General features: G+C 36.0%; 1 protein-coding gene across 1 annotated transcript in view; it reads right to left on the bottom strand.

The window, feature by feature from the left end:
- CFAP44 (cilia and flagella associated protein 44) overlaps nucleotides 1-27,260 on the bottom strand; it is a 126,391-nt gene that overhangs the window by 25,938 nt on the left and 73,193 nt on the right. The window contains exons 20-26 of the mRNA XM_068546749.1: nucleotides 25,057-25,112; nucleotides 24,728-24,890; nucleotides 23,095-23,225; nucleotides 19,756-19,952; nucleotides 16,648-16,822; nucleotides 5,484-5,661; nucleotides 2,407-2,907 (exon numbers count right to left, since the gene is read on the bottom strand). Coding sequence (XP_068402850.1) covers nucleotides 2,407-2,907; nucleotides 5,484-5,661; nucleotides 16,648-16,822; nucleotides 19,756-19,952; nucleotides 23,095-23,225; nucleotides 24,728-24,890; nucleotides 25,057-25,112 — 1,401 coding nt within the window. The remainder of the gene's footprint in view (nucleotides 1-2,406; nucleotides 2,908-5,483; nucleotides 5,662-16,647; nucleotides 16,823-19,755; nucleotides 19,953-23,094; nucleotides 23,226-24,727; nucleotides 24,891-25,056; nucleotides 25,113-27,260) is intronic.

Here is a 27,260-nt window from a genome sequence, read left to right as displayed (position 1 = left end):
TTAATCTATGACATAGGAGGCAAAAATATACAATGGAGAAAAGACAGCCCCTTCAATAAGTGGTTCTGGGAAAACAGGACAGCTACATGTAAAAGAATAAACTTAGAATATCTTCTAACACCATACACAAAAATAAACTCAAAATGGATTAAAGACCTAAATGTAAGACTGGGAAACCATAAAATTCTTGGAGGAAAACATAAGCAGAACATTCTTTGACATAAATCGTAGCAATATTTTTTTGGATCTGTCTCCTAAAGCAAACAAAAGCAAAAATAAACAAATGGGGCCTAATTAAACTTAAAAGCTTTCAGACAGCAAAGGAAACCATCAACAAAATGAAAAGACAACCTACTGAATGGGAGAAAATATTGGCAAGTGATATGACTGACAAGGGGTTAATATCCAACATATATAAACAGCTGATACAATTCAACAAACAATCAAACAAACAATCTGATCAAAAAATGGGCAGAAGACCTGAATAGACATTTTTCCAAAGAAGAAATGCAGGTGGCCAAAAGGAACATGAAAAGATGCTCAACATAGCCAATCATTAGGGAAATGCAAATCAAAACCACAATGAGATAATCATCTCACACCTGTCAGAATGGCTATCATTAAAACACACACACACACACACACAAATAACAGATTTTGGCGAGAATGTGGAGAAAAGGGAACACTCACACACTGTTGTTAGGAACGTAAATTGGTGTAGCCCTGTGGAAAACAGTAGGGAGGTTTCTTAAAAAACTAAAAATAGAACTACCATATGACCCAGCAATTCCACTCCTGGGTATATATCCAGAAAAACCAAAAACACTAATTCAAAAAGATATGTGCACCCCAATGTTCATAGCAGCATTATTTACAAGATATTGCGAAGATATGGAAGCAACCTAAGTGTCCATCAACAGATGAATGGAAAAAGATGTGGTACATATATACAATGGAATATTACTCAGCCATAAAAAAGAATGAAAATTTGCCATTTGCAACAACATGGATCGACCTGGGGGATATTTGGGGTAGTGAAATAAGTCATCCAGGTTAAGACAAATATTATATGTTAGCAGTCATATGTGGAATCTAAAAAAAATAAAACAAACTAGTGAATATAACAAAAAAGAAACAGACTCACAGATATAGAGGACAAACTAGTGGTTACCAGTGGGGAGAGGGAAGGAGGGAGGAACAATATAAGGGTAGGGGATTAACAGGTACAAACTATTATGTATAAAATAAGCTACAATGAACTAACACACCATTGTAAAGCAATTATACTCCAATAAAGATGTTAAAAAAAAAATAAGCTACAATGATATATTGTACAACACAGCATATTTTATAATAACTACAAATGGAGTATAACCTTTAAAAATTATAGATCACTATATTATTCATGTGTAACATGTAATATTGTACATCAACTATACTTCAATTAAAAATTGTATAATTTGTAAGACAAAACTAACACATATAAAACAGCAAGAAAAATAAGTACAAAACCTAAGGTGCTGATTATAAGTGCAAATGGAATTTAGAAGAAAGGAGAGTATGCAGTGTGGGCAGAAGATTCTGGAGAGGGTTTGGAAGTGAGTTGAGTTTTGAATGATGACAACTTTGGAAGAAGTTATTGTAGGTAGAAGGAAATAGCAAAGAAAAAAGCACAGATATGAAACTCAGAAGTGGGGTGGTAAGTGGGGAGAAACAGGAAGAGTGAGAAAACAGCACTGGAAGAAGTAGAGATAATGGGTGAAGAATAAGGTTGGGGAGTAATAGGTGCTGCTTTCAGACACACTGAGGAAGGGGACTCTATACGGCTGGCAGGAGGGAACTTCCATCCAGGAAAGGACCTTTTCCTTCCATATTCAGAGCACCTCCTGCACACAACTGGCCCCAGCCTGGTCCTGATTTTCCTACAAATACAAATATTTGCCATTCCAGCTCCAGAACAATTCTGGAGCTAGTCGTTACCATGAACACTCTCACTAATGGGGCAAATCACACATTAGAGAAAGAGCAGGGGGTGAAAAGCAGAGGGAGCCCCATTTTCACTGGAAGGTTTTTAGTTATGCTCCATCCGTCATCTGAAGGCTGAGCCATCACTTCTGCTTTACCATGACTTTAGTTAGATACCAATTAACATGGATTTGCCCTTAATTCTTAGCTTTCCAAAAAGAAAAAAGCTCCAAAGTTCTGGGCAGAGCACAATGATTTTCAGAAGACCAGGGATGGGGAGAAAGCCAAGCCATCAGTGAGTTGTGGGCTGGTCAGGGTTTGGGGAAGATTAATGTAGAGAAATTAAAAATAATTTTAATTATTTTTAATTAAATTATAATTTAATTTTAATTATCCTGCTCCTCTCTCTTTCAGCTTTAAATAAGCAGTCTCATTTCTTACCCTGTTGATCAAATACTGTTGCATGTACAAGTGTTTAATCTCATCCCTCTTCATAATCTCCAGCTCCACTTCAGTTGGATCTGTTCTTTCAAATTCCATGAACTTTGGAATATCTAGATTGAATACTGACGCTTTTGATGATCTAGACAATGAATCACGTGCCGTCAAATCCCCATCCTTTCCAGAAGAGAGTCTGAGGAAGCTTCGAGCTGAGCCTGCAGACGCTGCCTGTTCCACTTGAGGGGCCGTTTCAGCCTGATTTTTCATCTGCTGTCGCTTAAAAGCTAGGAGGGTTTCCTCATCATACTGAAATCTCTTTTCTGGAACTTCTTCTGGGTATATCTGAGGGATTTGGGGAATGGGGATGTGCTTGGATACGTGAAGAGTCGACTGAATGTTCTTCAGTTCTTGCACCAGGCACTGTATTTCCTCGATGACAGCCACTTTAAGGTCTCGAAGAGAGACAATGCACTTGTTCATGTGCATTTTCTTTGCATAGGCCTGATAAAAAGAACAGGAAGAAAGCAAAATGACAACCTGCTCACAAAGGGCAGCTTGAAATACAATTTGCTTTTGTCCCTTGACTGGAATGCCTAGCAAAAATTCAAGATAAAAATGTATCTGATCATTCCTGTTCACTACTAAGTTATTTTCTGTAGTTTTAAGGCTTTTCCCCATTTCACCTCTCCATAAGGGGAAGATGGTCTGGATGTGACCTCTGGTGTCCCCCAGCTGGCTTGTAGGGCTGAGTTCCCCCATCCTCCTTCCACCACTCAATGGAAGTCCTTCCTGAGCCCTGTACTCAGCCAGATCCCAGGGAGGGGAAGGCCATTCTTTGGTCAGGAACACACAGTAACCGTCCTTCCCTGATGAAAACTCAAATCCTATTGGCGTAGACTCGCTTAGGGTTGCCCACCTCAGGCCACTTTAGCCTGTTGTCATTCTGTATTTTGGCCACATTCTTTCTATTACTCCTTGTGCAGGCAAGGTCACGATCCTGAATTCCAGTACCACGTCACACTAAGAGGTTCCTGGACTCTTCCTTGGTTCCTTCTCCACTCATCCGAGCCCAGCTATGCCCCTGCCTCCAGTCACAGGTGCCAAACAGGCCCACTGCTCCCTCACTGCCAGCTCTCTCCCCAGGCTGTGTTTCCTAAATGCCCTGACCAGAGCCTCCAGTCACATGCAACCCTGCTCCTGGTGTGCAGTTAGGCAACTAGATGGCCCAAAGGCTGTTAAGAGTAACTTTGCATAAATATACAGGTTAAGAAAAATAAAAGATCGAAAGGCATTTCTTCAAGTCGTCTTACAAAACTTACCTGTATATTTACTGTCTACTGTAACAAAATAGAGGAGATGTTTTACATACTTAAGAACAAACCTTTAAAGCATTAGGGTTTAAACTCAAAATCCAGCCCTTGGGTGAGTGGGGGACCACTTCTGAAGTACCTGGAGGACCGAGAATTAAGCAGAGAACAAACCCGAACCAGCCTGGTGGCTGTAAGGCCTACCTCTTTCAGGAGCCCAATTTACATACCAAGCCTCTCTTTCTAATTTTCCAAATACCACACACCTAAACACTAGCCACGGACAGGGGAGGTGGCGGGGGGAGGAGGAGGCGGGCGGGGCGGGGAGGAATGTATAATACACGACTTCTAAAATGCTTGATACTTTTCAGTGACTTTGAATTTAACCATGATAAGAATGACTGTTTATTGACTTTGACCATTACTTTAACCCTATGAAGAAGTCTAGACATGTCTTGTCTTACTGTTGTTCATTGGTAGTAATACCTTTTTTTTTTTAAACAGACAATACAACTGAGGCTTAGGGAGGTTTACATGACTAGCCAAGTTCATATAACTATTAAGTGGCAGAGATTGGAACGGAACTCTGATCTTCTGACCGGTAGAATTGTGTGCTCTGCATTATTTAATGCTGTCATTTTAATAAAATAGATTTCAGTACAATGCAGTTCCATTCAAGACATCACACCTGTCCATCACCTCTACCTGGACTATGAAAGTTCAGGTGGGATGACTGGCAAATTGTGATCAAAAGAACATTTCTCTATGACAATGGATGAAACATGATAGTTGAAACAAGAATTGCCTTAGACAAACAGCTAGAAAAACAATCCAAACGGTCACTAATAAAATGTTCAAAATGTCCATTTGATCAGAAAGTTATAGGCATGAGCTATGAAAATTTACTTGTGGCTGTGAATTGCCATACCAGGATCTTTGTAGTGCTGGCATGTACAGCATCTTTGGTGAAATAGAAAAAGACACTCCTTCCTCAAGACACTTTACACTTCCATTGTCAGAAAATTATAAAATATTCAAACATGCTATATCTGTGGTATGATTGGCACTCTTTTCAATGTGATGCCTTGAAATGGGCAACCTGCACAGCCATACTAGGTGGCCGTATACAAAATTCTCCTCAAAATGGTAGCTCAGATGCCTTCTGAGCCTCTAAGTGTGAAAAGTCACTTGTCAATTCAAAGCAAGGAATTACTATGACAGGGAGAGGAAACTTTAGGATGAAAACAGGTATGAGAAATCAGGATGATTAGAAGCAGTTTGGGGAAATGCAGAGAGAATCAAAAAGGAATATATTAATTGTTCAGTATTGAGTCACCTGCAATAGTTTGGAAGTCCTTCAAACAAAGGCTAAATACAATGGTCTATTTTCCTAAGTCTTGGTGGTCCACAGCAGCCAAAAACAATAGCCAACAAGGATGTGTTTGAATTTCAGAGATTCAAAGTTCTTAAAATATAATGCCTTCACTCATGAAACTGGTATTGAACCAAGTAATTAATTTGAAGGCTGGTTCTGCCATGTTAACTAGTCATGAATAAATCTCTTATCTTTGGGACTCAATTTCCTCATTTGTATAAAGGGGCATTATTCTAGATAATCATGAAGGCCTTTTCCAATTCAAAATTTCTATGACTATATATCTTTATGGACTAGCTAACAAAATGGGTGGTTTCAGCAGAATTCAATAAAAAAACAAAACAAAACAAAACCAGGGTGTGTGCCTCATTGTCATGAAAGCTATGGGGAAGTACCATAGAGTCGAGGTATCCCAGTTCCTCTTTCTTCTTGGCAGCATTTATTCTCATGTGTTCAGGTATCTTATAGTCTGGGGCTGTCTTCAAATTGAAGTCTCCCATATACAACTGGGCCTCTTTGATGGCTTGAACATCTTTGGGATCTTCATAGTCATCATCAGGTTTACTCTTGTACCTATCAGAAAAACAGAAAACTCAGCCATAAACATAACAATAAACTCTAATTTGTCTACTTTAGGCATATAATCAAATTTAATCATGAAGCAAAAGCATAATGCTGAGTCTGTGGTGCTACCTTTTTCTATAGAGCCCAAGAATTTTTTTAATGTTAATGACTATTTTTAAAGCAGCTCAAGCAAAATAATAAGTAATAAATAAAAAATAATCAACTAGATGGCGCTGAAATAATCTGAATCATTCTTAGGCTTTGGTTAACTTCAAAGTAATTTAGATCAACATTGTTATTTATTCCCTCAATAGAAATTACGCTTTGGATACAGGTTTGTTGTTGTTGTTTCTTTTTTTAATCACTAAAATGTTAAAGTTTTAAAAAAAAACATAAGCGACTGTCATAACATTTTCAAAAAAAGGCACATAATTCAAAATGATAGCACGAGTATATATGTATTTACCTCCCTCTCTTTTCCCACATTCCATGGAAATGGCATTGTGGGGTGTCAAAGGAAGTAAATCACTAGGAAAGCTGAGAATGGGGTAGAAAACCATGAGCAAACTAGTGATAGAGATACATTTCTAGAAGACAGAAAGAAGATGAAATTGTATTAATGGATAAACCAGACCAATGAAAACTCTAGTCCCAGATACCCCCAGGAGAAGGCTATAAAAAGAATTGGATTGGGTCTTCTTGATAGAGTTCCTAGGAGGCTCCAAGCAAAGATGGAGCAGGTATGGAGCAGGGAATGGAATGCTAGACATTATTTGGCAAAATTAATTAGAGGATTGAAAAGGAATGCCTGAACCAGTTGAGCCCTCCTAGCTTTCCCATCTACACACATGCAAGGCAGTAGCAACCTTATACGTAAACTAAAACTGAAGAACTAATCTCTACAGAAACTGACCTCTCTGCTTGGGAAATACTAAGGTAGCTATGTTATGGGTTGGCACCCCACTGGAGGGGATCTTCATTGGGAGACCCTAACCTACCTAATTCTTTAAAGTGAAGCCTGTCAGTCAACATGAGCATATAGCTTCAGTCAGCCCTTTAGGGGAAAGCAAACCATACGTATAGCAGAGGAAACACATGCCATCTAATGTATTAACTGACAATTGTTCCTTTGTGTATAACAGCACTAAAAGGAAAGATTAATATTTTTAATGAAAGGAAAGGGATAGAAAAAAAGGAAAGGAAAGAAAGGAAGAAACAAAATACTTCTGCTCTTGCCATGTGAGAGAAACACAGCCCATAATTATCCTCATGCTACAAATAACTAGAACTGAACAAAAATATATAAAACAACTATGTTCAGACATTGAATGATAAGCAGCACAGGACTGTAATTCCTGAGAAAAGTGAAACAAAATAAGTAATCCTTACTGTCTTTCCTCTGCATGGAGGAAATTATACTATGGAGTAGGGTTGGAATCCCAGAAATCAGATTTCACAGAGGCCAGAATGGCTAGAATTTTGTGGAGAAGACTATCAGAGCTCCACAAAGAAATCTATATAGGGCTCTCTTGAGTTTTTGGCTGAGTATTAATTTGTACACTTGTAATGGGAAACACCATGAAGGTGAACAAAGAACATCTGGGGAAAGTCAAGTACTGGGAAGCTGTAAGACAACTAATGCTCATAGTTTACACATGGCTGGGACTCGCTTATGATCCCACCAGCTAGAGAGACCTTGTTAAATGTAGAAGACATTCAGTAGAAACCCCAAAAGAGTCATGCCTTCAAAGTAGGAGAAACAGAAGATTTAGACAATATTATCAATCACCTTGTCCTCATTGACACGTATGGAACAGTACACCCAAGAATACAAGAATACACACTCTTTTTCAAGCGCACATTGAACTTTAACTAAGAGACTATATGCAGGCCTATACAATTCCCAATAAATTTAAAAGAATTTCAATCACACAGACTATTTTCTATGACCACAAAAAATTAAATTAGAAATCAAACAGAAAGATATTTTTTAAAACCTCAAAATATTTGGAAACTAAACAGCACATTTTAAAATAAACCACAAGTCAAGGAAGAAATCACAAGGGATACTAGAAGATATTTTGGACTGAATAATAATGAAAATATATCAAAACTAGTGGAATGCAGCTCAGGGCTTAGAGGGAAAATTTTACTTTAAATACTTACATTAGAAGAAAAGTATAAAATCAAAGTTTACACCTTAAACTTAAACCTCAACAAGAAAAAAAAGAGTTAAGTAAACCCAATTAAACTAGAATGAAGGAAATGATATAGAACAGAAATCAATGACATAGAAATCAGACAAACAATATTTTTTTAAAAATCTATAACCAAAAGCTAGTTGCTTAAAAAAAATTAATAAAATTGATAAACCTCTTGCTGGAATGATCAAGAAAGAGAGAAGATACAAATTAACTATGTCAAAAATAAAGGAGGACAACACAACAGATACTACAGAAGTTAAAATAATAAGGGAATAGTATTGTATGAACTATATTATGCCAATAAATCTGATAACCTAGATGAAATGCACAAATTCCTTGAAAGACACAAATTACCAAAACTGACCCAAGAAGAAATGGAAGATCTGAATAGCACTGTAATAATTTAAATTTTGAGTTTATAATTTATAACCTTCCTTCAAAGAATACTCCAGGTCCAGATGGCTTTACTGATAAATCTTATCAAATATTTAAGGAAGAAATAATACCAAGTCTAAACAAAGTCTTTCAGAAAATAGAAAAGAAAAACTTCAACTCTTTTTATGAAACCACTGTTATCCTGATAACAACCCAGAGAAGACATTGCATAAAAATAAAACTAGAGAACAATATTCTTCGTTAATAAGATACAAAAGTCCTTAACAAATTACTAGCAAATCAAATCCAGCAAACTATTTTTTGAAAATATCAAAAGTCTATTTTATTTTTCTGTTTCATTGAGATGTAATTGACATACAATATTGTATTAGTTTAAGGTACACAACATAATGATTTGATATGTGTATATATTGCAAAACATTTACCACAATAAATTTAGTTAACATCTATCACCACACACTGTTACAATTTTTTCCTTATGCTGAGAATTCTTAAGATTGACTCTCTCAGCTCAAATACACAAAACGGTATTGTTAATAGTCACCATGCAGTATGTTACATTCCCAGAACTTATTTATCTTATAACTGCAAGTTTGTATTTTTGACCACTTTTACCCATTTCCCCCATCCCCCCCCCCCAACACCCCTTGCCTCTAGCAACCACCAATCTGTTCTGTTTCAATAAGATCAGATTTTTTTAGATTCCACATACAAGTGAGATCATATAGTATTTATCTTTCTCTGTCAAATTTGTTTCACTTAGTATAATGTCCTCAAGATCCATTTGTGTTGTCACAAATGGCAGGGCTGCTTTCTTTTTTTATAGCTGAATAATATTCTGTTGTACAGTATATATGTGCCACAACTTTTTTTAATCCATTCATCCATCAGTGGAGATTTAGGCTGTTTTCCTGTCTTGGCTATTACAAATACAATGAATATGGGGGTACAGATATCTCTTTGAGATAATGACTTTATCTCCCTTGTATATATAACCAGGAGTGGAATTGCTGGATTATATGGTAGTTCTATTTTTAATTTTTTGAGGAATCCCCACACTGTTTTCCATAGTGGCTATGCCAACTTATGTTCCCACCAACAGTGCACAAGGATTCTCTTTTCTCCACATCCTCACCAACACTTGTTATCTCTTGTCCTTTTGATGACAGACATTCTAACAGGTGTGAAATGGTATCTCATTGTGGGTTTGATTCTCATTTCCCTGATGATTAGTGATGCTGAACACTTTCACATACCTGTTGGCCATCTGTATGCCTTCTTTGGAAAAATGTCTATTCAGTTCCTCTATCCATTTTTATTTTATTTTATTTGCTATTGAGTTGTATGAGTTCTTTATACATTTTGGATATTAACTCCTTAACAGATATATGATTGCAAATATTTTCTCCCATTCTGAGTTGCCTTTTCATTTTGTTGATGGTTTCCTTTGATGTACAGAAGCTTTTTAGTTTAATGTAGTACAGTTATTTATTTTTTGTTTTTATTGCCTTTGTTTTCGATGTTAAATCCAAAAAAAATCATTGCAAGACTGATGTCATGGAGCTTACCACCTATTTTTTTTCTAGAGTTTTATGGTTTCAGGTCTTACGTTCAAGTCTTTAATCCATTTTAAGTTTATTTTTTTGTATGGTGTGAGATAGTGGTCCAGTTTTCCCAGCCCCATTTATTGAAGAGACTCTCCTTTCCTCATTGCATATTCTTGGCTCCTTTGTCATAAATTGACCATATATGCATGGGTTTATTTCTGAGCTCTCTATTCTATTTTATTAGCCCATATATCTCTTCTTATGCCAACACCATACTATTTTGATTGCTACAGCTTTGTAATATAGTTTTGAAATCAGGGAGTGTGATACCTCCAGCTTTGATCTTCTTTCTCAAGATTGCTTTGGTTATTCGGGGTCTTTGGTTGTTCTGTACAATATTTAGGATTTTTTTCCATTTCTGTGGAAAATGCTATTGGCATTTTGATAGGGGTGGCACTGAATCTGTAGGTTGCTTTAGATGCTATGGACATTTTAACAATACTATGCCTTCTAATCCATAAGCACAGAATATCTTTCCATTTATTTGTGTCTTCTTTAATTTCTGTCTCACTGTTCTTATACTTTTTGGTGTACAGATATTTTACCTCCTTGGTTAAATTTATTCCTTAGTATTTTATTCTTTTTGATGCAGTTGTAAATTTGATTTCTTTCTTAATTTCTCTTTCTGATAGTTCATAATTGGTGTATAGGAGCATAACCAATTTTTATGTCTTGATTTTGTATCCTGCAACTTTATTGAATTTGTTTATTAGTTCTAATGGTATTTTGGTGGAGTCTTTAAGGTTTTCTTTATATAATATGACATCTGCAAACAGAGATGGCTTTACTTCTTCCTTTGGATGCCTTTTATTTCTTTCCTTGCCTAACTACTCTGGCTAGAACTTTCATTCTTATGTTGAATAGAAGTAACAATAGTGAGTATCCTTGTCTTGTTCCTGACCTTAGAGGGAAAGCTTTCAGCTCTTCACCACTGAGTATAATGTTAGCTGTGGGCTTGTCATATATGGCCTTTGTTATGTTGAGTTATGTTCCTGCTATATCCAGTTTGCTGTGAGTTTTTATTATGAATGGACATTGAACTTGGTCAATGCTTTTTCTGCAGCTACTGAAATGATATGATTTTTATCTTTTGTTAATGTGATATGTCACACTGATTTGTGGATGTTCAATCATCCTTGCACCCCTAGAATAAATCCCACTTGATCATGTCATATTATCCTTTTAATATGTTCTTGAATTCAGTTTACTAAATTTGTTGAGGATTTTTGCATCTATGTTCATCAGGGATACTGATGCAAAGAAGGGTATGTGTGTGTGACAGAGAGAAAGGGAGATGGAAGCAGAGTGAGCAAGACAGAGTGAGCCAGACAGTAAAAAGAGCTAGTAAGCTTTTGAAATCTCCACAGGTTAAATTTCCACTGATGCCTGAGCTTGGTGGAGCAGCTCACAAATGATTGAGTAACTACTGTCTAAAGTAAAGCTCATAGAAGAAGCAGAATTCAGTAGCTTCTCCTAAGGCAACACCAGGTTTGGGATTCTGGTCCAAGATGCCGACGTAGGAGGCTCCTGAACTTACCATCTCCTACAGACACACAAAATCTACAGCTATTCACGGTATAATTACCTCTGAAAGAAGTTCAGAAACTAGCTGAATGATTCCCACACGTTGGTGAATGAAAAAAATACACATATTGAAATGGATCTTGGCACACTCTCAGCCATTGGGGGCCATTAAGAACAAAGAAGATGCCTGGGATAATCCCAAAGGTCTAAGAGACAATGAAGATCTCAGGCCAGGCTGAAAGATAAGGCTCATCTCCCATGAGACCAGATGACTGTACTACTGTAAACTACTGTAAAGAATCTGAAAAAAAGCTACTACACCAAGTAAGCTTAGCAACATCATTAGATTAAAGATAAATATGAGAAAAATCAATTGAGAGGAGTTCCACTTCCAGGAAGATGGAATAGAGCCACATTTTTCTATTTTTTCCAGCAAGCAGAAAATAAAAACCCTGGACATTATATATAAAACAAATATAAGAAGATTCTGAAAGGTGAAAAGGAGGTAGGCCACAAAAGACCTTGGGACCCAAGGAAGTATATGACGGCAAGTTCTCTGGGTTTTGTTTTTGCCTTGTATATCTCAGACATGGAGCTAAAGAAAACAGTAACTCATGTCATATGATCTGTCAACCCCACTCCTAGACATATATTTGGACAAAATATAATTCAAAAAGATACATGCACCTCTATGTTCATAGCAGCACCATTCACAATAGCCAAGACATGGAAACAACCTAAATGTCCATTGACAGATTAATGGATAAAGACGATGTGGTACACATACACAACGGAATACTACTCAGCCATAAAAAGAATGAAATAATGCCATTTGCAGCAACATGGGTGGACTTAGAAATTATCATACTAAGTGAAGTTAAGTCAGAAAGAGAAAGACAAATACCGTAAGGTATCCCTTAGAAGTGGAATCTAGAATATGACACAAATGAACCTATCTATGAAACAGAAACATACTCACAGACATAGAGAACAGACTTGTGGTTGTCAAAAGGGAGGGGACATGGGGGAGGGATGGATAGGGAGTTTGGTGTTAGCAGATGCAAACTATTATATATAGAATGGATAAACAACAAGGTCCTACTTTATAGCACAGGGAACTATATTCAATATCTTGTGATAAACCATAATGTCTCAAAATATAAAAAGAATGTGTATATATGTATAACTGAATCACTTTGCTATGCAGCAGAAATCAACACAACATTGTAAGTCAACTATGCTTCAATTAAAAAAAAGAAAGAAAACAGTAACTCAGAAACACCAGTGTGTTTAGACAACAAAAGCCCAACAAAATCCTGCTCTCTCTAGCTAAAGCATCAAGAAAAGAACAGAATGGCGAGAGAAAAAACTTGTAGACACTAAACTCTCTACTCCAGCCAATACCACAGAAAAAAAAAATGTGGTGCTACTTCCACCCATGCCAGCAAAGGCCAAGTGGGGAGTCTAAACTTCCTCCATCACCAGGCTTTAACAAGGCAACGCAACCCCAACAGAGTGGTGTTAGAGAAAGTGAGTCCTGGGAACCAGGACTTTCATCACCAGTGTGTGGAACAAACCTCCCTACCACAGTGTCAGTGGAGACCCCAAAGGGAATCTGGACTTCCACTCCTGCCTAGCAGTAACAAGGTGATCTACCCCTCCCCCTCCCTGCTGCAGTTGTGTGTGAGGAGCCCTAGTGGAGAGTAATGATTTTCACCATGCTCCACAGTAACAGTGGAGGTCAACTGGAGAGCAAAGTGGTATTAGTGAGAGCCTAGTGGAATCTGGAACACCAACTTTTGACCAGCGAGTAGCCCCTTCCTTCCTAAGGTGTCAACTGGAGAAGAATGGGTAACCTGGACTTCTATACTCATAATAAGATGGCACGCCTCCTTATCCTGCTGAAATCAGAGAAAGCCAGCTAAAACAGAATGTATAAATAACATCCAGAGTCTCATAATACCCCAAATGTCCAGATTTCAATAAAAAATAATCTGACATACCAAGAATCAGGATGACCTCAACTTGAATGAGAAAAGACAATTACCAGATACCAAACCCAAGATGACAGAGATGTTAGAATAATCTGACAAGTTTTCAAAGCAGCCATCATAAAGTTCTTCAAAAAATCATTAGGAAGATGCTTGAAACAAATGAAAAAATAGAAAGTCTCAGAAATAAATGGAGGATAACAAAGAACCAAACAGAATCTTTAAAAGAACTGAAAAACATAATAACCAAAAAAAAAAAAAAAAACAAAAAACGTAATAGATGGGCTCAAAATCAAAATGGAGGAGACAGAGGAAAGAATCAATTAACTTGAAGATAGAATAGAAATTACCCAATCTGAACAGCAGAAAGAAAAGATACTAGAAACAAACAAACAACAACAAACAAACAACAACAACAACAACAGAAAGAAGAGTCTCAGGGATCTAATATTTGTCTCATTGGAGTCCCAGAAGGAAAGGAAAAAAAAGGACAGGTCTTCAAACTAACTATAAGAAATAATGGCTGAAAACCCTCCCAAATTTGGCGAGAGACACAGTATACAGATTCAAGAAGTTTAATAAATTCCAAAAAAAAAAAAAAAAAAAATTCAAAGACATACCAAGATACATCAAACTTCTGAAAACTAAAAGAAAATATATTGAGAGCAGCAAGGGAAAAATAACACCTTATATTTATGGGGAAAACAATTTGAATGTCAGCAGATTGATCATAAGAAAGCATGGAGGCCAGCAGGAATTTTTCATGTTTTGAAAAAAAGAACAATAAACACAGAATTCTACGTACAGTAAGAATATCCTTCAGAAATAAAGGGGAAATCAAGCCATTCTTAGATCAAATAAAACTAAGCGAATTTGTTACCAGCATGCCTACTCTAAAAGAATGGCTAGAGGAAGCTCTCTGAACAGAAATAAAATGATAGAAGGAATCTTGGAACCTCAAGAAGGAAGAAATTATGATGTTAATAGTAAAAAAATGGGCAAATACACTTTTCTTCTACTATTGTCTAATTTATGTTTGACGACTGAAGAAAAAACAGTAACTGTCTGATATGGTTCTAAAATGTACATGGAAGAAATATTTATACAATTATATTACAAACAAGGGAAATGAGGAAGGGTGGGTAAAGGGACATAAAGGCAGGTAAGGTTTCCATACTTCAGTCAAGCTGATAAAATGTCAACACTAGCAGACTGTGATTAGTCATGTATTCATAATATAATACCTAGAGCAAACACTAAAAAGCTACACAAAGTGATGCACTCAAAAACATTACAGATTAATCGTATTGGAACTCTAAAATATTCAAGTAACCACAGGAAAGCAAGAAAAAGAAGAAAAATGAAAAATAGAGAATAGAAAACAAGATATAAAATAGCAGATATAAGCCCTAAGCATTGATAATTACATTAAGTGTAAATGGTCTAAATACACCCAGTGAAGAACTGAGATTGACAGAGTGGGTTTAAAAACATAACCCAACTATATGCTGTCAAAAAGACACTAAAGTCAAATGTAGCTATATAAGCAGATTGAAATAAAAGAATGAAAAGTTACACCATCAGTACTGAATGCTTCTCCCCTAAGATCAGGAACAAGTTGTGGACACCAGCTCTCCCTATGCTATTTCAACATGGTACTGGAAGTCTTAGCCAGTGCAGTAGGAAAGGAAAAGAAAAGAAGAGGCAAACAGATAGGATAAGAAGAAATAAAACTGTCTCTATTAACAGATTACATGATTGTCTACACAGAAAATCCCACAGAACCTACAAAAATATTCTCGGAACTAATATGACAGTTCAGCAAGGTTACAGAATACCAGATAAACCTACAAAATACAATTTTACTTCTATACCATGAACACATAGGTATCAAAATTAAAAACAATACCATTTACAATTGGCCCCAAAAGTGAAATATCTGTGTGTAAATCTAACAAGATATATATAGGACTTTTATATTGAAAACAACAAAACACTGATGAAATTAAAGGAGATCTAAGTAAATGTAGAGTCATACCATATCCATGGATTAGAAGACAACATAATAAATACACCAATTCTCCCCAAACTGATATACAGAATTAAAATAATTCCTAAAGAATTTCAGCAAGATTTTTTTGGGGTAAATATGTGATTTATATGGAAAGGCAAAGTAACTAGAATGGCTAAAATAATTTTGAAAAAGAAGAATAAGATGAAAGGAATCAGTTTACCCAATTTCAAGACTTATTATATAGCTACAGTAATCAAGACACTACGGTATTGGCAAAGGGATAGACATATAGATTAATGGAACAGAAAGTGAACCCAGAAATAGACCCACACAAATATGCCTAAATAATTTTTGACAAAGGTGCAAAAGCAATTCAATGGAGGAAAGAGAGCCATTTCAACAAGTGGTGTTAGAGTAATTAGTCATCCACAGGCAAAAAAAAAAAAAAAAAAGCTGAAATTACATCTAAATCCCACATTTACACATCTTACACAAAAATGAACACCAAAATGGATCACAGACTTAAATGTAAAATGTAAAACTATAAAACCTTTAGAAGAGAAATAGGAGAAAATCTTTGGAACCTATGGCTAGGCAGAGTTCTTAGACCTGATACCAAAAACAAGATTCATAGGGAAAAAAAATCAATAAATTGTCTTCAACATAATTAAAAACTTTTGCTCTGAAAAAGATCCTGTTAAGGGAATAAAAAGACAAGCCACAGACTAGGAGAAAATATTTGCAAATAAAATATCCAACATAGTACTCATGTCTAGAATATACAAAGAACTCTCAAAAGTCAACAGTACAAGTTAAACACTGTTATCTGAACATGAGCAAAAGACATGAAGAGATATTTAACCAAAGATATAAAGGTGGAAAACAAATAAATGAAAAGATATGCTTGTTAAATGAAAGTACCTTTAGAGACCTAAAGATGAAGACTCAAACTATAAGATGTTAGAAGAACGTACAGGAGTAATATCTTCTTAATGCTGGGATAGAAAAGAATTTCTTAATTCTTAAAAATCACTGTATATATTAGAAAAATGAAATTCCTAGACCTGAAACTCAAGGGGTCACTGAAGGTCCACCACAGTATCACCACCCTGAAAGATCCACCTAACCTGACTTTAATATCTCTATCGGTTTCTATTTCTTTTAGTTCTTTATTTAAATACCAATGTCAATAAATGTAAAGATTTTAAAAGATATTTTGAGACTCATTAAAACAAAAGATTTCAGGTAAAAAAACTTACATGTCCTCCCATTCTTTTTTTCGCTGCTGAATTTTCAGTTGGGCCCTTTCAGCCTTTAATATAAGTTTCCTTGTTTTCTCAATTTGATTTTCCACCATAATTTCACTTAGGGTTTTAGGCCGAAATTTCTTCCCTTTTTCTATGATTGATTCTTCTGGCACACTAATACTCCCACCTGTACAGAGAGTCAACATTTTTTTTTTCAATCTTTTTGAAACATCAAAATAAAACTTTCAAATATTGTTTTTAACCTGCCACATTTAAAAAAATCCAAGAATATAATGAATCTGTAATATATATTATAATCTGCAGTATATATTAAGCAACTACCATGAATTAAATCCCATAAGTATTTTAGAATACCAAAATAAAGAGATCTAAATCACAATTTTTGCTCCTCCGAACCTTATTAAAAAGTTGGTGAGGGCTTCCCTGGTGGCGCAGTGGTTGAGAATCTGCCTGCCAATGCAGGGGACACGGGTTCGAGCCCTGGTCTGGGAAGATCCCACGTGCCACGGAGCAACTGGGCCCGTGAGCCACAATTACTGAGCCTGCGCGTCTGGAGCCTGTGCTCCGCAACAAGAGAGGCCGCGATGGTGAGAGGCCCGCGCACCGCGATGAAGAGTGGTCCCCACTTGCCGCAACTAGAGAAAGCCCTCGCACAGAAACGAAGACTCAACACAGTCATAAATAAATAAATAAATAAATAAAAGAACGCGTATTTCTAAAAAAAAAAAAATAAAAAAAATAAAAAATAAAAAATAAAAAAAAGTTGGTGAGATAACAACTAGAGAACAAGATAACGAATAACAGACCACTGACAGATATTGGGAAGCAGGGAAAGAGTGTCTGTAACATGATGATGGAGGAAGGGAAAAGCAAGTGAGTCCTAGTTGACATGTATAATTTCAGGTGACATATACCAACTGCAGTGGTCTGTGACCAATCAAAAAACTGGTCAGAAACACACAAATCTAGAATTTAAAAATTATGGGCTTTATCACAGACACATGAAAATATGCTCAACATCACTAGTCATCAGGGAAATGCAAATCAAAACCACAATGAGATATCACCTCACACCTGTCAGAATTGCTGTTATCAAAAAGATGACAAATAACAAGTGTTGGTGAGGAGATAGAGAAAAGGAAACCTTTGTGCACTGCTGGTAGGAATGTAAATTACTGCAGCCACTATAGAAAGCAGTATGGGGGTTCCTCAAAAATTAAAAATAGCACTACCATATGACCCAGGAATTCCACTTCTGGATATTTTTCCAAAGGGGAAAAACCCCACTAATTCAAAAAATATATGTGCCCCTATATTCACTGCAGCATTATTTACAATAGCCAAGATACGGAAGCAACCTAAGTGTCCATCGATAGGTGAACAGATAAAGAAGATGTGGTATACATATATATGTTATACACACACACAATGGAATATAACTCAGCCACAAAAAAATAAAATCTTGCCATTTGTGACAACATGGATGACCTAGAGGGTATTAGACTGAAATCAGTCAGAGAAAGACAAATACTGCATGATTTCTCTTATATGTGGAATCTAAAAAAACAAAACAAATGAACAAACATAACAAAACAGAAACAGACTCATAGATACAGAAAACAAACAGCTGGTTGCCAGAGGGGAGGGGGCGGGGGGATGAAATAGGTGAGGGAGATTAAGAGGTACAAACTTCCAGTTACAAAATAAATGAGCCGGGGGATGAAATGTACAGCATAGGTAACACAGTCAATAATGTAGTAATAATTTTGTATCGTAACAGATGATAACTAAACTTATCATGGTGATCATTCTGTAATGTATAGAAATATGGAATCACTATGTTGCATACCTAGAACTAACAGTTTTGTAGGTCAATTATACTTCTATAACAATTAATTAATTAAAATAATTGATTTTATCAGTTATAAGTATCCACTGGGGGAATTACTCTGTTTATGTTCAAGTTGCATAGAGATATACTTTGGATATACATGAAAAAAGTTAAATAATATGGATGGTCATATAGTTATAAGCTACCATTTCATTTCATATTTCAAATATATGGCACCATGGAAAAATAAGAGTTTAATGTGGCCTGGGTGGCCACAGAAAGGCTTTATAGTAAAAGTGTAATTTGTATATATAAAATAGATAACCAACAAAGTCCTACTGTAAAGCACAGGGAACTATACTCAATATTTTATAATAACCAATAAGGGAAAAGAATCTGATAAAGAATATAAATATAACAATCACTGTGCTGTACACCTGAAACTAACACAACATTGTAAATCAACTATACTTCAATTAAAAAAATAAAAGTATAATTTGATCTGGATCCCCAAGGACTGGGGAGAATTCAGAGAGGAGAGGAGTGAATTAGTCACTCCATCAGGAACCTGGACGTGGAAGTTTCAGACATAATTAGGAAGCAGCAAACAGGACAATAAGCTCAACGTGCCAATCAAGTAGTATGAGAATGCGCTATTGGAAATAAATTAGGGATATTGTGGAAGGATTAAATATGGGGATAATCGTTTCAGATTTTATCCTAGAGGCAGAAAGAAGCCATTAAAGGTTTCTCAATGAAGAAAGTGGACCAGTATTAAGGTCAGTACTGTATCATGGGCACTAGTCTAGATCTGGCCAGGCTACAGTGACCTTTATCCTTGACTGGGTTCTGCAAGCCATTCCCAGAATTCCTGTCTTCCTCCTACTCACCTGCAGTCACCCTGCAGGCAGTCACAAGAGGCAGGGCGCAGGGATTAGCGGCACTATTTTCACATCTGTATTCTCAGCTCATCACTCTGTTTAAAGCATACGCTCTTGGAAAAGAGTGTGAAATGCTGTGTTCTAGCCCTACCCTCTGGGATGGGGCCCAGGAATCTGGGAACAAACACTGCCTAGGAAAACTAGCATCTGGGGAAATCCTAGATTTAAGAACAGCTGGACATGGGAAGTAAGAAATCCACAGCACCAGGTGCTCTCATCCACTCTCAGTCACATGACTGGGAGTCAAAGGTTCTGCTCACAAAAGATAATTCAACCTTGAAATTTTAATAAATAGGGATTTAAAAGCCTTCTTGTCATTTAGGTTACCTGTATCTCTCTGACTGTCCTTTCTTCCAGTTCCTTCTTTTTCAAACCTCTCAAATTTGCTCGCTCTTCTCTCTGATTGACTTGGCCGTTTGGATTTGGAGTATTTAGAGGGCTTCACAAGCCTATAGGAGGATATCTTGTGATCACTTTGTATGGCATGAACCACAATAGTATCGCTTTCCAATGAATCACGAAATCTGAAGGAAAAAAGAAGTATTTGCAATCATCACCATTTTAATCATGCTGCATGATTATTACATGATAAAATAAGCTCACAATGTACTATGCTGATAAATAATACCATTATATCACACTGGATCCAAAATTCAACCATGCATATACCAACCCAACAAGGATGTAGTGGAAGTTGAATAGGACTTGATTAAAGAGCAAGTAGAATTTTCTTCTTAATGAAAATACTAAACATCTCATTATAAACAGTATAATACCATTGTTTTGATAGTATGAAGAGTCAAAATTTTTCAGACAGACTGCAGTTTAAAGGTAAATGGATCATATCAAACTCTGAGGAAATGTAATTCATCTTCCTATTACCTCATTTATTATATATAATATTATATTTCATATATTACATATATGATAGATAGCAGGTGGTGATACATGTATGTACATATTACCCCATTTGTCTCTATAAAAAACATTAAGCTCAGGAATCTGTACTACTCTCCAGTTCAACTTTCTCTTATAGCTCACAGACATCTACCTTTTAAAAGTTCTTCATCAATTTAATTGTTGTTATTTTTTGCTGGTTCACAATTATTTCATCCTTTTATGTCTAAGTTGATTTATAGATTCAATGTAATTCCAATCAAAATCCTAGGTTTTGTTGTGAAAGTTGACAAACTTATTCTGTGCAAAGGACCTAAGCAATATTGAAGGTGAAGAACAATCCAGAGGGTTCATAATATCAGATGTCAAGAATAATTAAGGTCTTGTGACACTAGCACAAAAAACAGGTCAATGGAATAAAATGAAGAGTTTAGAAACAGACCCACATATATGTGGTTACCTGATTTTTGACAAAAGCATCACTACAATCTAGTAAGGAAAGGATGGTCTTTTCAGCGAATGACAGTGGGCCAATTGGATATCCATATAGAAACAAAAGACACTTGATCTCTATCTTACACCACCCACAAAAATTACCCAAGATAGATAATGGCAAAACAGTAGAGCTTCTAGAAGAAAACGGAGAATTATTTCATGAATTGGGAATAGGCAAAGATTCCTTAATTACAACATAAAAGCACTAACCATAAAAAGTTAGTGAAAATATTGATAAATTGCAAAGGAAAACACTGATAAACTAAACTTTATTAAAATTAAAAACTTCTGTTCAAAAAGACACTATAATGAGGATGAAAAGACAAGCCACAGAGTAGAGCAAGATATTTTACATGCATGCATACACACACATAGATATGTCATATATACATGTGTCATGTGTATGACGAGACTCATCCAGAATATATAACTCCCACAACCCAATTTTTAAATGAACAAAAGACTTGAGCAAACACCTAACAAAAGAGAATATAAAAATAACCAATAAATATAGGAAAAGGGACTGAAAATTGTCACTCATCTGGAAAATGCCAATTTAAATCACACTGACACACTGCTCCAGAATAGCTGAAATTTAAAGAGCTGACAATGCCCAGTGATGGCAAGCATGAGTGTTATGGGTTGAATTGTGTCCCCGAAAAAGAATATGAAGTCCTAATTCCCCAGGTACCTCAGAATATGGCCTTATCTGGAAATAAGTTCTTAACAGAGGTAATCAAGTTAAAATGAGATCATCAAGGTGGATCCTAATCCAACATGACTGATGTCATTATAAAAGGAGAAAATTTGGACAAGCACAGAGGCAATATTATACGAAGGGACACAGAGAGAACACCATGTGAAGACAGAAGATTTAGAGTGATGCATCTACAAGCTAAGAAACACCAAAGATTGCTGGCCAAGCCACCAGAAGCTCAGAAAAAGGCATGGAACAGATTCTCCCTCCCAGCTCTCAAAAGAAACCAATTTAGTCAACACGTCGATTTTGGACTTCCGGTCTCCAGAATTATCAGACAATAAATGTCTGTTATTGTAAGCCAGCCTGTCTGTGGTACTTTGTTATGGAAGCCCTAGAAAATGAATACAATGGGAATCGATTGGAATTCTCATACATTGATGATCAGAGTATAAATAAATTGAGCCATTTTGGAGAACTGTTTGTCAGTGTCTAATAAAGCTAAACATGCTTAGAACCTACGGTCTAGCAGTTCCACTCCTGATTATATAGCAAACAGAAATAAGTGCTTATGTCCACCAAAAGACATGCACAAGAATGTCAGCATTATTCATCGAAGCCAAAAAATAGGAACAACTCAAATATCAGCAGTTAAATGGATTAATAAATTGTGGTATAACCATTTAATAGAATATTACAAAGCAATGAAAATGAATGAAGTACTGCTACCTGCATCAACATGGGTAATCTTAGGCATGATACTGAATAAAGAAGCCAGATACAAAAGCGTTCATACTGCAGCTTTCCATGTATATGAAGTTCACAGACACAACTACTCTATGGCGATAAACATTCATCTTTGGAGAGTAAATATTTATCGGGAGGAGGCCACGAGGGAAATTTCTGGAGTGTTATAAAAGTTCTTTTTTTTTTTTAATTTTTAAAAATGTTTATTTCTTTTTTTGGCTGCGTTGGGTCTTCATTGCTGTGCTTGGGCTTTCTCCAGTTGTGGCGAGCGGGGGCTACTCTTCGCTGCGGTGCACAGTCTTCTCATTGCGGTGGCTTCTCTTGTTGCAGAGCACCGGCACAAGGCACGCAGGCTCAGTTGTGGCTTGTGAGCTCTAGAGCGCAGGTTCAGTAGTTGTGGCCCACAGGCTTAGTTGCTCCGTGGCATGTGCGATCTTCCCGGACCAGGGCTCGAACCCGTGTCCCCTGCATTGGCAGGTGGATTCTTAACCACTGCGCCACCAGGGAAGCCCCCTTGGCTCTATTTTATTTTTGATTTTCTAATATATACATGCTCATGTGTTAATTAGTTATAAAATAAATAGTTTGTTAAAAACAGAAAGTAAATATGTATGACATAATTTGGTTTGCAAAAAATTTCGCAGACTTAAACTAGGAAGGAGTGAGCTCAGGATATCAGCAGCAGTGACAAGAGGATTCCTTGAGATTTTAGGAGTTAGTAGGCACTTCAGGAGACCTCTTATCTGACCACTTCAATAAAGCCACTGGAAACTACTTTCTTCAAATATATGCTCTCAAACATCTTAACTTGCAGGAAATATGGATCCTACCTATTCTGTAGCTTCATTAGGCCAAGTTGGTGTTTCTCTTTTTCCCAAGCTAATTCCTTTTCCACTCGTTGAATTTTATTAGCTGTTTTCCTGTCAATCTCAGCACGAATTTTGGAATCTAGATCAAAATCCTGCAGATAAGTAGATTTGTTCATCAAAATAGGTACTTTTATCAATGGACTTTATCAATCCTATTTCATACATAAATACAGATTTTTAAGGTTTGTCCTCAATTTTATGCCACATCATAACTGTCTAAGTACCATAAACTCTCATTCTAGAAAAAAACAACATACTTTTGATTTTACTGTCACAAAATATGGAGAAAAGTTCCCAGAAATAATTAACAATGATGAAAATACAGTTACATATTAAAAGATTTTTCCCACAATAAAAACAATGAATGCTAACAGAATATTTGGAGAGTTTACACAGTTTAAAAAAAAAAAAAAAAAAAAGAGGAACTCTCTCCACCCCAGAATAACTACTATTACATAACCAGCCGGGCATGGGGTAGAAGTTCATGGCACTTGATCATTAGCTGAACCTTCCCTCCCATGTGATGCCCACCTAGGAAAGACAGTAATGTCTTTGGTGTCTTCCTGATATAACCAAGTTCTGGTTGAATATCCTTCACCAAAGGGGCTATTTTCCCCATAAGGATACTTAGGGGCCTTGTGTTTCTTTCCTTCACTCCTGGAAAAATATCAGGGCCTTCATTCACACTGAATTGAAAGTAATTATTCTTTCCAGGTGTGTTGGTGCTTTAAATAATGGTATATGTAAAATGCTTAGCCACAGAACTTACCTCAGTTCTTTATTTTGAATTATGTACCCATATTCTGCAAGTGGCAACACTTTTCTTAGTAAAATAACAAACTTCTTTTAACCATTATAAGTCGGTCTTTTAACCAATATAATGAGTTAATCATTATGATTTCACCACAGTTTTTTTTTTTTTTAATATGAAATTGGCTAAGTGCTTCTGGAATTATAGGACTGGGTAACCCATGGGTATAGTCAGGATAATAAATTCTGAGCTTTTATTTGATTAGGCTCTTGACAGTAATTCCATTTAAGATAATGTAAAAAAAAATGAGGAAAAAAAGTTATCACTAGGAGGTAGATGGGGCTTTGCAACAAGTCACAGAAGAAAAAAATTTAATACAATATTAGCTTAAACAATTTGGTGATTGTCCCCATAGTTACAACTATACTAAGTCATCTTTTAGAAACTTTGTGGATGAACCAGGTACTATCTTTTCAATAGAGTTGATGAATTATGGAAAAGGAACCACAGAGAATCAAATTATATAGTATGTACCTATCCAACAGTTAGATATCTTGGCTAAGTATGGTGAGGATTGATAACCAGATTCAAACTTATATCTTATTACCAAAAATATGTGAAGTAGCTAAATCCAGAAGTAAACTTTGTGTAAAGAGGCTCATCTACATCCAAACCAAGTTGCATGACAAGTTCTACAGTAGTTTAGTTGCTGCCAACACACTGACCGACCAGACAAGGGAAATTTAAAGACGGTTTTAAGTGTTCCTACTTGTTGGCAAAATAGCAGCCTCAATTCAGAAATAGCATATGTTAAAATTAAAATCAAATTTATTTTAGGCTTACTGTCCGTTTAAACTGCATATGTTTTGGTAATTCTTCATTCATCTGTAGTAGTTTCTGTAATTGATTCCTTAAAGCTTCGATTCGTTCTCTCTTCTCAGCCTTGATTTCTTCCCCTTCTTTCATTAACTTGTCATGTTCTCTTTTTCTTCTGGCATTCTCAATACTGAAAACAGAAATTTTAAAAGGTAACAGGTTAAAGACAGAGAAACAGCAGAGAAAATTAGTATTTAATAATTTGGAAATTCATTCAACTTGGTCAGCTTTGGTAAAATGTTGGTGTGTTTTGCAAAAGCCCTGTCCTATTAGGTATTGATCAAAAATTCCCATACCTGTAGGCTTTAGGATCTTCAATATCTTCTGGAATTGGCTCTGTTTCTATTCCAAACTGTAGGAAAAGGAATAAAAGCTTAGCTCCTTTAAATTGCATATTTACCTTAAAATATCTAATAAGTAGTAAATTGAGGGGTTTTCTCTGCTAATTTCTAACAACTGTAAGCCTGGAAAGTATTGTCACAAAAAATAAACTAGGGAAAAAAAGCTTATTTGTTTCTACTTCATTTAAAGAGGTATGTAGAAAAAGAAAATCACATGTATGCAAAATGTTAATATCACCATATTCCCCTCCAAAATACGAATTAGTAATATTCATGTGTTACTAACAAAAAATACACCAAAAAAAAAAAATCCTCTAGGTCATTTATTTTAAAGTACTTTTTTTTTTTTTTAGCATATTCCTTTCATACATGCTTTGATTCCCACCACAATACCTCATGTGTATACGAGGAAAAAGTTTATGTATATTTTTTTAATTTTAAGTGTTTCACTTGATCTTATCAAAGATATTCAGTGAGAAATACACAGAATAACATAATCCCTCTCCTTAGAAAGATATGAAATCAGAAATATGACTCTCCCTTTAGAAAGGAAATCAGTTTAAATTAAGAAGTACTATGAAGTAAATCACTTAGAAGTACTTTGTTTATTCAGGTGCTGTGCTGAAAAATGTCTTAGGCTGTTAAAGAAGAGGATTTATAACCCAGTGAATGAAACAAAAAGTCCTAGTTTGCTAGCTAACCAGTTCCTAAGTAAAACTGAACTTATTTTCTATTCTCTTCAGAGCACATAGGTCTCTGTTTTGCTATCATTTGTTGTAAAGAAATAAAGATTCTCTTTTGATCAAGTTGTTTTATTACAGTACTAGTCTTTATACACATAAAATATAAATCTACATTTATGTAAGACAAGGTTTATGACTTTCATAAAGTGAAGTCATAAAACATGACCAATGTAAGAGACAAGTGATGGCTAATACATTTTAGTTACTATTAATCACTTTGGACACAACTTGACTGAACTCTATTCTTTTATTGCTCAGAGTTAAGCCCCTTGCTTCTCCAATATCAGTTATGATTTCCAGGATTTGATACTGATATCAGCCAACTGTCTCTTGACCTCAGCTGTTTACAATAAATTTGAATTAAACAAAGATGCTTCCAAAGAGTTCCAAAACACCTGCCAATTGTTCTCAATCCTGACTGCACTCTAGAACCACGGGGGCTGGGGGGAGGGGGGAGTTTTATAAAATACAGATGGTCCCTTACTTACAACAGTCAACTTGACGACTTTGCATTCGGTAGAAAGCATACTTCAGGTTTGGAATTTTGACCTTTTCCTGGCTAGGGACATGTGGTAGATCCTCTCTCTTGATGCTGGGCAGCTGCTGCAGCCACAGCTCCCAGGCAGCCACATGATCATGAGGGTCAACAACTGGTACCCACACAACCATTCTGTTTCTCACTTTTCAGTACAGTATTCAACAAATTATGAGATAGTCAACACTTGATTATAAAATAGGCTTTGTGGTAGATGATTTTGCCCAACTGTAGGCTAATGCAAGTGTTCTGAGCATGTTTAACGTAGGCTAGGCTAAGCTGTGGTGCTTGGTAGGTTAGGTGTATTAAATGCATTTTCAACTCATGGTATTTTCAACTTCTGATGGGTTTATCAGGGCACAATCCTATCGTATCTTAAGTTGAAGAAGATCTGTACTGTTGCCTGGGCCTCGCTTTCCGAGATTCTGATTTAACTGCTCAGGCATCTATACTTTTAAGAGCTCCTCTGTGATTCTAAAATACGGTGAGAACCTCGGACCTATGCAGAGCTTAGTTTTTTATTTTGTTTATTCAATTCTTTCTGATTTTGCCTTCTAAAAAGCAGAGGCTGCTTCAGTGACTTAAGAAATATTGATTGCAGTCATAAATAAAAGGAGACCATTATACAAATGTGGAATGGATTTTTTCTATCCCATATGGGTTTCCATAGAGAGTTGGCACTAAGTAGAAAGATAAAGATTTTCTTCTTGTTCATACACTTTCCCTTCTGGAAAATTCCTCTTCCTTAGCTTGACCTCATTAGACAACAGTTCATTCTCCAAATTTTGCTGCTATTAATAGAAATGAAAATTTACCTGCTCAAATCTTCCCTACATTCTTTGCATATTCTTTTGAAGCAGGCTACCTGTTAAACAGGAAGC

This window comes from Eschrichtius robustus, chromosome 6, assembly GCF_028021215.1.
Source record: "Eschrichtius robustus isolate mEscRob2 chromosome 6, mEscRob2.pri, whole genome shotgun sequence".
In the NCBI taxonomy this organism is placed as follows: domain Eukaryota; kingdom Metazoa; phylum Chordata; class Mammalia; order Artiodactyla; family Eschrichtiidae; genus Eschrichtius; species Eschrichtius robustus.
The sequence above is the reverse complement of the archived record's forward strand: the minus strand, read 5'-3'. Positions and strand labels throughout refer to the sequence as shown.